This window comes from Aplysia californica, unplaced genomic scaffold, assembly GCF_000002075.1.
Source record: "Aplysia californica isolate F4 #8 unplaced genomic scaffold, AplCal3.0 scaffold00281, whole genome shotgun sequence".
In the NCBI taxonomy this organism is placed as follows: Eukaryota; Metazoa; Mollusca; class Gastropoda; order Aplysiida; family Aplysiidae; genus Aplysia; species Aplysia californica.
Window position 1 is genome coordinate 386,117 of NW_004797551.1, and position 13,226 is coordinate 399,342.

A 13,226-nucleotide genomic window follows, 5' to 3' on the forward strand; every position below is an offset into this window, starting at 1 on the left:
GAGAGGGAGGGGGGGGGAGAAAGGAAGGGGAGGGATTGGTGCAGACAAACTCTCCGACTCCCCAAATGAGAAGGAAAAGACACGCACAACAATGAACTCTCCAAACGAGAAGACAAACTTCAAAAAGATAGAAAATATGCCCGCGCGCTCATATGGCCTTATGCAGTTGCGAGCGCCGTAAAATACTCACCAAAAAAAAAAAAAAGAAAGAAAAAAGATAGAAAGTATGCTCTTCAACCCCTCAAACGACAGAGAAAAGACAGAAACACTCTCTAAGTCGACCTAATTTTAGGATGTTCACACTGTTTCAATTAATTATGTTCTTGATTTTGTTGAATGCAAAACCTACAGAAGGAGTTTGCTGCACTGACCACTGAATTTTAAAATGTTCAGTATGTCCCCATCGATTAAAAAAGTACAGTATAAGCTTTTACTTTTTAAAAATCCTCTCTTATAAGTTTATAACACCCCCCCCCCCCTCCTTTTTTTATAGCATTGGAAACTGTGACGTTTTCAGTTAAATGGACGATGGAATCAATAAATATATTATGGCGTTTTATTGGACGATCTACAAGAAACATACAAATCATACAACAAAATGCTTATATAGAGACCTATTCATAGAAATGTAGCCTACTCTGTACATGTAAAACTAGGTATTTGTTTCTATATTAACAAAATAGGTTCAGTATTTCACAGCAAGGGGAAAATAACCGTTTCTTTCTGCTCGTTTTTTGTGTCTCGACACAGAGGAATCAGGCACTCGTCAATTCTGGGGCACATGGGGTTAATAAACGGATTACCTGGGGTTGTAATCTCTGGCTCAGTCAGAGGTTGACGTCATTTAATGACCTGCCACTACTTACGGTCAAAAGCTATTGTTAAGTTATACGTCAGTCCTTAGTCACTTAGGTCAGCCCATGCTTTCTTGATGATGTTATCAGTCCAGGTTGTTTTTGTTTTTTTGTCCAGCCTTGACTCTTTTGCCCCACATCTTGGCCTTGAGTATTTCCTTCATAATAGTCTTGTGGAGACGTTTTCTACGAGGGAGAGTCAAAAAGTAATGCGAGTTCGTTTATAACTTTAAAACAACAACAACAACAACAAAACACTTGCGACTATCATACCTCAAATTGAAGGGGGAAAATCTCAGGATCAGATTTCTATGTCTCAACACTGTCTCCATTTTGTTCACTAGCCACTGTCCACGTTTTATCAAGTTCACACATGTCAGCTTTGTCAAACTGAGCAGGTTGGTCTTTGGGGTGGTACAGCAGTCTTGATTTCTCCATCGTGTCCATAGTGTTGATCCCTCAATGATATTTTTCGAGGACCCAACAGGTGGAAGTCTGAAGGTGCCAAATCAAGAAAATCAGCTGGGTGTGAAAGTGCTTTCCATCCAAACGGGGTGATTGTCTCCCTTGTTCTGGTATTCGTATGCATGCTGGCATTGTCATGGTGAAAAAACAACAACACTCTTTCCAATTTCAAATTTGGTCCGACTCGTCGAATTCTAGCTTCCATTCGTTTCAGTGTTTCAATGTAGGCTTCAGAATTGACAATTGCTCCTCGTGGTCCAAAAATTTGTGAGATGCACTCTTTGAATGTCCCAAAACACGGTTGCCATGATTTTTTCAGCTGATTCTTCGGGACTATGCTTGTCTGACAAACACACGGAAACCTCTTCATCTTCTTCCGGTTCTTTGCTCAAACGTCTAACCCATCTATATACAGTGCCAAAACTTAGAGCTTGGTCCTTGTAAACATTTTAAGCCTCTTTATTTTGGATGTTACTGATGTAGTCTCCTTCTGAAACAATAAAGTCAATCACAGCCTTTTGATTCTGACAGACCTCAAAGGGGGGCAGCCATTTTGACGTGACGTCATTCAGGCGAAAATGAAAGAAACTTAAATTTTAACAGTTTTAGTTCACAAGTTCATGTTCAAGTACTTGTAAGCTGAATTTCATATAATTTGGTGGAAAATTGTGCAAAATAACTAACAACTTGCACTACTTTTCACTTTGTTAAGTAGGGTTTGTCTTGTATGGAAAATCTAAAACACCTCATTGTTAATGTTATTCTTTTTTGTGCGCTTTCCAGCTTATTGTGGCCATTCCATGGTAGCTCCACATCTCAAACGCAGATTTCTTGTTTTTATAAAATCTTTGTTGAAGTCCAGGTCCCTGCGCCATGTAGGAAAATGGGGAAGATGTAGCACTCCACAAACTTCTTCTTTTAAGAATCTTAAATCCTTTAAGGCCTTGGTGTAAATAAATGGAGTCATTGACGACATCGTACTTATTACTTGTGTGAAGGACCGACAACACTGCACAAGGGGCATCCTCATGAGCGCTCCGTCCCCTGAAGAAGCACATCTTGAAGTGTGTAGATGCTGACGATTCCAAACAATGGTTGATTCCATAGCCTTCTGCTCCTCCCACTAAGTCTTGATCTTCTCTGCAGGCGCCCCATCCAACTCCAAGCTCACGAAGTCGCTCAAGATGATGGTATTCCGATTCTTCTTGTTCTTTTTCCCGTTTTCCCCTGACTGAACGCACAATTTCAGGGTTGTCAGGGCACAGCTTTTCTTCAGGTTTTGCTTTCCCAGCGAGCTCATCAGCCCTCTCATTGCCTTTGACTCCAGCATGGCCCGGGGGTGAAGATCCAGGTGATCTTTTCAGTGTCGTCTTCTTCAGGAGGTCTGTCTATTTCAAAGCTAGATTTCTAATTTATTTGGCTTACTTTTGGTGAAAGAATACTTATCCATATTGAAAAGAAGTCACCGAGACCGAAAGAGGTGTGGGTCGCCTGGTGTCAGAAGCAACATACTATACGGAGAAAATGGCCGCCAAACTTTGGTGACTTTCAAATCTTGAGTGTCCTTTGAACTGCAAATGTATATCTACTTTTTCTGACATTGATCATCTTTTGTCAGCAAAATACAAACAGAAAGGGTTGTTGAGAAGAAAAAAATTCCATCAAAATTACCCAACGGTTATCTGAATTCAAATGGGGAGAGAAGCTGACGGACTGAAATAAAAGAGAGGCTGAGTGAGAAGGGCGTGGTAATGTTTAGGAAACCCAACATATTCACGTTCAGTTAACTATATTGGCAATTTAGTAATGTAATTCATAGGAAAAGCATACGGTTTTCCCTAGGATATCCCTCCTAGTTAGTTCTTTAACCCTATCCTATCCGTACGTCCTGGGGTCATTTTGTAACCCCCCCCCCCGGGTGTTGTATTCTTCACCTTTCAGAATAATTCTAGTTCTAGTACGAAGTTCTCTTTGAAGCTTTGAGTATTTCTCTAAAAATCATCTTGACAGAATGCTGTGCAAAGCATACGGATCGGATTAACGAGTAAATTTCTTCTTTGTCCTGGGTTTGAATCCGGACAGCGACGGAAATTTTCGTCTCTAAAATTTTCTCCTTTCGCACTCTTTCCGGCTTTCTAACAATGTTCTGTTGTCTGATTTCGTCTCCACTTTCTGCCCCCACCCACCCCTCACCTCCTTTGCCCCCTCATCTGGGCTCCTGACTCTTTCAGTAGCCTCTCTACTGTTACTCCTTGGCTCCTTCTTACTGCTGTCTTTCAGCCACACCCCTGATCTTCTGGTTAAATTAGGAAAGATCTACACCTAGCCTTCTCAGCCAAGAGTGAAAAATCTCGGAGGTCCCGTGTGCAAGTTGTGCACATTAAAGATCCCTTGGAGGTCCAAAACCGATAAAAGTAGGCTTCAGTCGCCATCCGGGCAAAATTCAAAATTTCCGAACCAACTGAAAAATGTTTAATGTGTCCCGCGCGCTCATATGACCTTATGCAGTTGTGAGTCCCGTAAAACACTTACCAAAACAAACAACAAAAAATGCCGAAGATTTGTTACCCGTTGGGTCGCCCCTGACAGTGACTGACAGTGACAGATGACAACAAACCTCCTCCTCTCCTCTCGGCTCTCTGCTTTCCTCAGTGTGTCCCGCAGCTCCATGGCTGTCCATTCTCGGATGTTATCCTCCCATCTCTTCTTCTGTCTGCCTAGACCGACTAGATTCTAGCCGGTATGATTTTTCTTTTCATTGTCGTTTTCATCGGCTTGTATTGGGCAATGTCGCATGGCGGAGCCCACCCCTCTCTATGTCAAGCCACAGCCGAACTCCTTCTATGCATGCTTTTGCCTCAAACACGGAGTCGTTGAGTTCTACTTAGAACCCTTTCACCTTGCTTCAAACAAACAAAAGCAGTTTAGTTTTAGTAGAGGTTTTTCGAATCTCGCAACTGCGTTAGGTCATATGAGCGCCAGAAGATTAGAGAGTAAAAAACATAAAAAAAGAAGAAGGGGAGTTAAGGACGATAGATATTTGACAGGAACGAAGAAACAAACCACTCAAGAGCACCCGCCAACCGCCCAAAAACAAAAGCAAGACTCTTATACTTATAGTAAAAGTGAGTGTGTCGCACCAATGTGTATCCTCAAATTATGAATTAACAAAGCGTTTGCTTCCTACGGTGTAAAGTTATTATCTATAGGGTCTATATGACATCATCAGATCGTGCGCGGCGATGAGTTTTATTCATTCATTTACTTTTTAGTCTGTAAAATTAAACTTCCGCCTCCGGTACGTCCATATTTGGCAGTGACAAGAGCTCCAATGTCGTGTGTCAAATCAACATCATCATAGACAAGAGAAAGGCTCACTGTTGATCATAAACTTGTCTACAGGTCTAGCTGAGCGGAGCCGTGACAGACGTTGTTCTGAGAAGCAGCTGAAGAAACATCTAACATTACTAACAAGCGTGATCTAACTGCAAAGAGAAGGGGGCACACCAGAAGCCTAAATCTGCCATCAACTTTTCGCCCCGCAGCCAAAAGTAAGGTGAGTAGGTGAGTGAGCCCAGCGAATTGTATCAATTAGATCTAGATCTAGATCTAGATATCTAGCTAAATAGAAATCTAAGAATTTAAAACTGAATCAGCGAAAGAACTTGTTTTTCGGGAGGGGGGGGGGGGTATGCTTGGGAGCTGCTTGGTTTTTACTGTATGTTTCCGTCTAAAATTAGATCAATGGCCTTTAAAAAAAAAAAAAAACAGAACCACCGGGTTTTTTTCGCTCGTCTGTTGGGATGCCTTACATACGGTAAACCAGAATAACTACTGCCTGGTGCAGTATTTGTCTAGTGGCTGCGTCAACATTGTTAGTCTATTCTCTATTTGTCGCCCTCTATCTATCTATCACCATTTGTCTATCTCGTTCTGTCTACAAGTACCATTATCTATCTATCTATCTATCTATCTATCTATCTATCTATCTATCTATCTATCTATCTATCTATCTATCTGTCTGTCTGTCTGTCTGTCTGTCTGTCTGTCTGTCTGTCTGTCTGTCTGTCTGTCTGTCTGTCTGTCTGTCTGTCTGTCTATCTCTACCCGTCTTTCACTTGGTGTCCATTCTCTATCTGCTTATCACCATCTATTTCAGTCTGTTTATCTTTGTCCGTTTATCATATCTGTCTATCTCTATCCGTCTATCTAGGCACCTCAGTGAATTTTTCAAACTCCTTCAAGGGCACTGAAATAAAAGAGCTTGGCATTATGTTTTCAGAGATTTAAAAATTATTGTGAAATGTTTGTTAGTTCAGCAGCGACCATTTTTGTAAATCAATTTTCGCCCGATTTGGCTAAATTTTTACATTGCATTTTGTGCCATCAAACCTCCAAATTTTGCTTCAAAACGCCTTAAAATCCTTAATAATAATACTTGTATCATTGTGGTATCATTTTGTTTGTTGTTTTATGTAGAATCAAAAAGTAACGCCACCAAACAACTAGGATAGTAAAAGAAGCTAAGAACAGATCCTGGACAGTATATATGGAGAACAGCTTGCAACAAAATGTAAAGAAGACCCCAGAGAGTTTTACACGAAAGTTAAAAGCATGAAGATGCGGGAAGAACCATCCAACCCAACTGAAATAGTCAATGACGAGAACAGAAATCCTATTTTCAGGAAGCCAAAGAATAAGATTAAGGAATGATGGAAACGCTATTTCTAGGAGCTGCTGCATCCTACAGGAGAAAGAACATCAAACAGCTTCTCAACGAAAGAAACCACCCAAGGACCATCAATACTGCTGGGTGAAACCCAACATGTTCTACAGAATAGATACACAAACAAAGCGCCAGGCGTTGATAACATCACAGCAGAAGATATAAAGCTATGCGGCAATATCGGTGAACTCTGGCTTTGGAGGACATTAATTAACCTGGATACTGGCTAGGGCGACAATTACAGCACCCGATGACTGGCAACGAGCTGTCATTGTATCTTTTTGGAAAAAGAATGGTAATACAACAGACTGTGGAACCTACAGAGGAATATTCCTTCCCAGCCATGTGGGTAAAATGTTTGCCAAGATACTGAAATAAGAATGAGACCAATTGTAGAGACTCTACTCAATGACAGACAGAGAGACACAGGGAGAGAGAGAGAGAGAGAGAGAGAGAGAGAGAGAGAGAGAGAGAGAGACGGCGCGATGTCACGGTTGAATGGTTCAGCCAGTTTTTTGTTGATTTGGTTGATAAAAGGGTAAGACGACTACACTAGCCAAGGTAAGACTTCTAAGATAACCATTCATTTAAACGTTTTCTGGAAGATCAAAGACTGGTTTACATGTGTATATGATCAACAAGGGTAGATCTAGTTTGAAAAAAATATGACGAGAAGAATTAAGAAAAAACAATGGTTATAAATTGTCTACTTTTCAAGTTGAAATATCTCGGGACTCGTGAGTCGCACATCAACTTGGGAAAAAAAAAAACGTTTTGAAGGCTATCCAAAGGTCTTTAATGACATGTATCGGACTTGGTTGTTGGTCCCCTAAATTAAACAAAAATGTGGGCCGATTGAACCCACTGTCGCAACGAGACGTCATGTCCGGAAACACAACTCAATGGGACTTTCCGTAGCCGAATCACGCTGTAGTGAGCGCGTTCACTGTAGTGCCTAGTCAATCACTGTCTATCGCCATCTGTCTCTATCAGTCTGTCACTAGATTTATCACTATCTCTCTATCACTATCTACTATCTGTCTTCATCTTCTATCATCATCCTTCTATCACTACGTCTTTATTTCACTATAGGTCTATATCTACCACTATCTGTTTATCTATTAGTCTGTCATCATCTCCCTATCACGATATATATATATATATATATATATATATATATATATATATATATTTATCCCCATCTGTCGATCTCAATCTGTATGTCACAATGTCACTATCTCTCTTTCACTTCTGTTTCTCACTATCTGCCTACCACCATCTCTTAACCGTCTCATCGCCAGGTCCGGGGTTGGAAAACTGGTACGGCCCCTTATGAGCAACATTTCCATCGCATCCACCAATGACTCAAACCTTTGCTCTTGAGTTGACAGCCGCCCTCGCATACCATTGACCAGAAGAGGAACAGGTTGCTCTTTCATTAAAGAAAGTCAGGCTCCACCAACATCGGAAACAGACTAGAGCTGGAACCACAAAGTCTATCATGTTTTTGGGCAGAACCGTACCCTATCGCACTGAATCGTGAATTCCTTCGGTGCCATATTATTGACTTACTACTTTACTTTTTTCGGCCTGTTATCTTAAGGTGTCTAGGGAAGAAACAAGCGTCATTCTCTAGTTTGTTAAAGATCTATTGCCTGGTGCATGGTTGCATGGTTGTATTGTTTTTGTTTAATGCTTCTCTGGCCCCATCTATCCATCTTTTCCATCGTTTTAGTGGGACTGCGTTGATTATAGGCCTACTGTACGACCAGAGCTGAGTCATGAAGAAAAGAAAAGACGGAGAGAGAAAAATGAACAAGTTAGCCCAGAGCGTCGTGTACTATGCGGAGAACGAACTACCACCCGGTCCAGGCTGCAACGTGCGTATCTCAGAACTGATGCCGAGAGCCGCCAGGGTAGGTCGCTTGAAGTGGAAGAGTAAGGCCCATGAGTCACAGAGGCGGGAATATTATCGCGATGATGGGAAATCGGCGCTGCCTTCTTTGCCGCGTCAGCTGACGACAGCCGTGACGTCACGGAAACCTGGTCACGTGGTGTCTTCTAGGCGCGGGGTTGTGGAAAAGACGGGGGAGCTTCTAACTGGTCAGTCGTCATCCTGTAGCTCCAGCGCTACTGTCGTGAGGTACAGGGGTTCTAATCCCACAGCAAGCGCAGAGAGCTGCCAGTTCCCCGCCGTCAACGACGCTGCCTTGAGAGGGAAGGCCAGGGTCAAGGCTAGAGATAGTTGTGTCCGCACGGACGTCGGGCTGGGGTCAGTGGCCGCGAGTTTTATCTCTGCGACCACCCACCACCAGGGAGCGATGGTCTCAGCTGCGGCCACCCACCACCAGTCTAAGGCCACCCACCAAAAGGGGGCACCTGTTTCTGCACCCACCCACGACCAGCTTGCGGCCATCCACGATCAGGGAGCCGGGATCTCGTCGGTCGGCGTGAGGCCAATATCGGTGAGTGTGGCGGGCAACGCAGCGTCCTGTTGTCGCAAACGACACAACAAACAACGCAAACGGGGGTGTGGTAGTGGTGGTGGTGGTGGTAGTCACAGTTATAGTGGATGTAGTGGTTGTGAGAGTCACAGCCAGGTGTCACTGGTGAGTCACACGGCTGGCATCACCACAGACACAGATTCCTGCCGCAAACGTCACCACCGTCGTCACATTAAACGTGGCATCTGCCATAAACGTCACCATCGTCAAAAACGTGACTCGTGTAACAAACGTGACATCTGTCACACGAGAGGACTGCCCACCGTAGGCACATCTAGGGCGGTCACAGGCAGCTTCAAGACGACCAACCTCACCCTGTCCCCGGACCTGGGATGTGCTGCAGCCGTCAGAAAGAAGATAGTTCCTGCGTCAACAACGGCAACAACTACAGGGATAACTTCTACGACTTCTACTACTATAACTGCAACAACTTCCTCCAACACCGGCGCGAGACTGATCCAGCCTCCAGCTTTTTCCTGTAACGATAACAAGGCCGGGGGTTCTGTCCATATGAGGCCCAGTTCTGCACGAGTCAAGCGCCTGACTTCTGCTTCATCAATGGCGCCCGTCTCCACCTCGTCCATGGCCTCTGTTCCCGCCTCGCTGCGCTCGCACAAGCCGTCCAGACGATATAGGAAGTGTAGGAAGCCCGGCTGTGTGTCGGTGGCCAGAACCGTTACTGTGTCCTCGTCGGTGCACCCGCCCGCACAGTCCGCAGGGAGACCAATCGGGCGAGGGGTGTCTGCGTCATCTCCCGTGCGTGACGTCATCGGTGGTATGACTACCCAGCCCTCGGCTCACTCCCACAGCCCTGTGAGAGCTACCATCACCAGCACCGCGAAGGACTTGAGGTCAAAGGTGAAAAACGCGGCTGGGGGGAAGGACAAGCCTTCTAGCCTCGACCATACCAGCCATGTCGCCCCCTACACCTCCCCGCCCACACCTCGCAGTCGTCATGGCAACACAAAGGCGCCAACACGCCCCGTCGCTCGCGCGCTGTCGCAGAAGAGCTGCGGCTTGAAGAGGCGGGCGGACACTAAGGTCAGCTCGGTGGGGTTGCGGCCGGTCGGGGCCGGGGCTGGGGGTGTGGTCACGGGGATACACGCCCACCAAGAGAACAGTCTGAACTGGTCCAGTCCGCACAAACAGGCGGAGAATCCAGGCCACTACGAGGACACGGAAGAAGTCCAGGTGGAGCTGAGGAAACACTGGACTCTGGGCCAAAGTCTGGCGGAGGACATCGAAGCTGTGAAGGTGGAGAACCACCACAGGCAGCAGCAGCACAAGAGCAGCAAGAAGATCAGCAGCAGCAGTGGTGGTAACAAGAAGCGGATCGTTCGCTGCTCGGTGGCCAGCGCTAACTCAGGCGGCAAGCCAAACTCAAACACCCTTGGGCCCGCCCACCGAGACGTCATCAAGGAAAAAGCACGTCTGTCGGCGGCCGCCGCCTTCCAGGGGAAAATCCTCGCCGCGTCCCCCGCCGCGCGAGAAACCACCGCGCCTCCGTCCCCCGCACCGGCACGGGCGCAGCAGCTGTTGTCCAGGACGGGGTCGCCGTCTACTGGTTCTAGTTCCCCCGGCGGGGGTGGAGGAGGAGGAGGAGGAGGCAGCAGTCACACGACGACACCACGCAGCTCCAAGTCCTTGGTGGAGGAGTTCCGGGCCAGACTGAGGCGCGGGAAGGGCAAGAAGTCCATCTTCCCGTCCAGCGTGCCCGTGGTGAGCTACAAGACGCCCGACTCGCGCCGCCAGCCCAAGCTCCGCAACATCCCGCAGACGTACCAACAGCTAGGCTTGGCCCCTCTCACTCGCAGCCCGTCCAGCGAGAACTATTTCCCTAGGATCGCCTCCGTCCTGCGCGCCGGGCAGCACAGGCAGCAGACCTTGGGGATGAGGCCCAAGAAGCCGATCAAGAAGCAGCACAAGGTCAAGGCCGGGGAAAAGGGCAAAGGTCAGCGAGCGGGTGGAAAGGCCAAGAGGAAAGATTCTGATAGAGAAGTAACAACTGCGACAACAACAACATCAATAACAAAGTGGAGGCGGAGGAGGGGAAGGAGAAGTGGTCATAGGAGCAGCGGGTCTAGTCTGTTCTCGGGAGGCAAGCGGAGGAGGAAGAATGGGACGGAGAAGAGAGGCAGCTGGGGGGAGCTGTCGCTTGAAATGTCCTCCGGGCTGGGGCAACCTTTGCCCCTTGTGCCCGCACGATCTTTGACCTCGGCGCGGGCACGACCTTTGACCTGTCTTCGGAGACAGGCAGTCGTGCGCGGTCAACTGGCCCTGATGTTCCCTGTGACTGCCTCCATGACTGACATGGTTGCGGCGTTCTGAGAGGGAGAGGGAAAACGTCTTCTCGCTATTGTTCTTGTTCTTCTTCTTCCTCCTCCTCCTCATCTTCTTCTTCCAGTTCTTGTTCTTCCTCCTCTTCTTTTTCTTCCTTCTCTTCATCGGCTACTTTTTCCTCTTCTTCTTTTTCTTCTTCATCTTTCTCCTCCTCTTCTTCCTGTTCTTCTTTTTCTTCATCTTCCTCCTCTTTATCGGCTGCTTCTTCCTCTTCTTCTCCTTCTTCAGGAGCCACCAGTAACACATCGGAGGCCATGTTTCGCCCCTCATTTCTCTCCCGGTTGTTCTCAGCAAGCATACGTGTAGGACTACATAGATTATAAATTAAATGTATTATCTTGTCATTCCCAGTGCATCTGCTCACATTCTCTGAATAAGACACATCTAGTGCCAGACGAAAACCCAAACGAAACAGAAGATTGGTTCTTGTTCCTCTCTGCAAGATTTAGGCTCTACAAATCTTCATCATCATCATCGCTTTTCTCAACCTGGATCAAGGTATAGGTCACAAACACTTTCTACTTTTCCATATCCTGGGCTAGCTAGCCTCTTGGCATTATTCCAAGTCGTCCCTCTCTTCTTCTGTTCATCCTTTTCTGTGACTCTTCTCCAGGTTTCACATGGTTTCTCCTTACTACATCTCTTACCATGTAGATTCCCATCCAGCATGTTCTTTGTTAGCTGTGCGACAGCCTGTCTTCCTGAGGACTGATGGATTGGTATGTCCAACCCATCGCCACATCCTTCTTCCCACTTCTTCTCTGACTAAGGCTATGTATTGTTCTCCTTATACATGTATTACTTTCTCGTTGGTGACCTTACCTGTCCACCTGCACTACTATGAGCCTCGCCCAAAATCAGTCCTCTTCAACAGATTTCTTTTATTACATTTTTTATTTTATTTGAAGCGGAATAGTTTCCAAATTCGAAGCTCTAATAATGTTAGCGCAACCAGCATCTGTGATGTAGCACTCATTCCCATAAAGTAATAGTAGTGGTAGTACATGTAATCTATATGATATACCGTTGGCCTATTTCATGTTGTAATTATAGTTTGTATCTAATATACTCTGCGCCTTTCTTGTCTCCAGGAACTTAAGGGAAAAAAAGACTGAAATGTTATTGCTTCAAGTGAAAAGAGGGGGCTGCGGTTCAGATTTTCATTATCATGATTGCTTTGAACTGGTCTGCCTGCTTCCCAGAATTGCCAATGTGAATAAAAATTGATCAATGGTCTTATTCTCTGACAGTGTAACTTTGTTTTCAACACGAAAAAAGAACCTTTGCTGAGTAATAATAAAATTATGATGAGAAAAGACACAACAGTTAGCCCACGGTACTTTTGCGCTTTTTACAGCGCAAGCCGACTCATCAAATACACAAACTCATACACACACACATTTATACATGATGTATAATGAAACTTTTGATGGATCTCAAGTATAAAAATTTTTTTTTATCATGTTTAGCCCTCATCAACAAAATTTTGATAATTTAGGTGGCAGGCTTCCAACCCTACCTGTCAGGGCCATCCGTGGCAGAGGGAGAGAAACACAACATCTGAGCAGAAGGAAGACGATACTCGTCAGAAATTTCACACCATTCAGGAACTGAACTCGGATCCCCTGTGTGTGGTGACAAAAAAATGTCTAGCCAGCAGTACACCACAGATGTCATGACAGTCACCTGAACAAACGGCCACTTTAATTGACTTTCTTCCCTTTTGTTTTTTTAAAATACTGTAGTATTTTTAATAGAGACACTCTCCAAGATGCCAGCCTGCCATTTTGGCCTGCCTGAAGCAACCACTTTTCTCCTCTACGACATTCCCCCCACCACGGCAGTGCCACTGACTGAAGTGTCTTTAGGCCATTCCCAAAGGGGGGATATTAACGAGTTCTTATGCACAGGAGAATTAGAATTGTAAATGGGCTGATTTATCAATTTCATGCTCATACTGTGCCGGAGCAACATAGGGGGAACTGCTGCTTTTTCTTTCCTCATCCTTACTATTTCTGGGGGAGCCTTGATAGTCGAAGTAGACTTTGTGCTGTTGAGGCTAGAGAAGTGAGAAGAGTAAGCTGGTTTCCCCGTTTGGACTTCTGTGTTGACAGCAACCCCTTGGCGCTCAAATGACCTTAATTAAGCAGTTGTGAACGCCTTAAAAACCTTACTACCATTTCTCCCCTCCACAATAAATCACCATCTTGGACAAGAGCGACGCTAGAACTCATCATACCATTTCTTATAACTAATAATATAATTGAAACTTGTAAAGTCATTGACTTGGAAAAATTCAACAGTAGATTACAGACAAACCTCGTTGTACCCCCCCTC

At 45.5% G+C, this 13,226-nt stretch overlaps 1 protein-coding gene across 3 annotated transcripts; it reads left to right on the top strand.

The window, feature by feature from the left end:
- The first annotated feature begins 4,629 nt into the window (after positions 1-4,629).
- Positions 4,630-10,947, top strand: LOC101852418. Of its 3 annotated transcripts, none has more exons than XM_005101388.3 (2): positions 4,630-4,883; positions 7,347-10,947. In XM_005101388.3, exon 2 carries the CDS (start codon positions 7,827-7,829, stop codon positions 10,875-10,877), a length of 3,051 nt encoding a protein of 1,016 aa, XP_005101445.1. In that variant the 5' UTR covers positions 4,630-4,883; positions 7,347-7,826; the 3' UTR covers positions 10,878-10,947. The 3 variants fall into 3 exon arrangements, with proteins under 3 accessions (XP_005101445.1, XP_005101444.1, XP_005101446.1); XM_005101387.3 differs by having other exon boundaries at positions 4,630-4,875; XM_005101389.3 differs by having other exon boundaries at positions 4,630-4,870.
- Positions 10,948-13,226: the final 2,279 nt, after the last annotated feature.

Coding starts and splice junctions, on each gene's coding strand:
- LOC101852418 (XM_005101388.3), top strand. CDS start 7,827: ATGAAGAAAAGAAAAGACGGAGAGAGAAAAATGAACAAGTTAGCCCAG.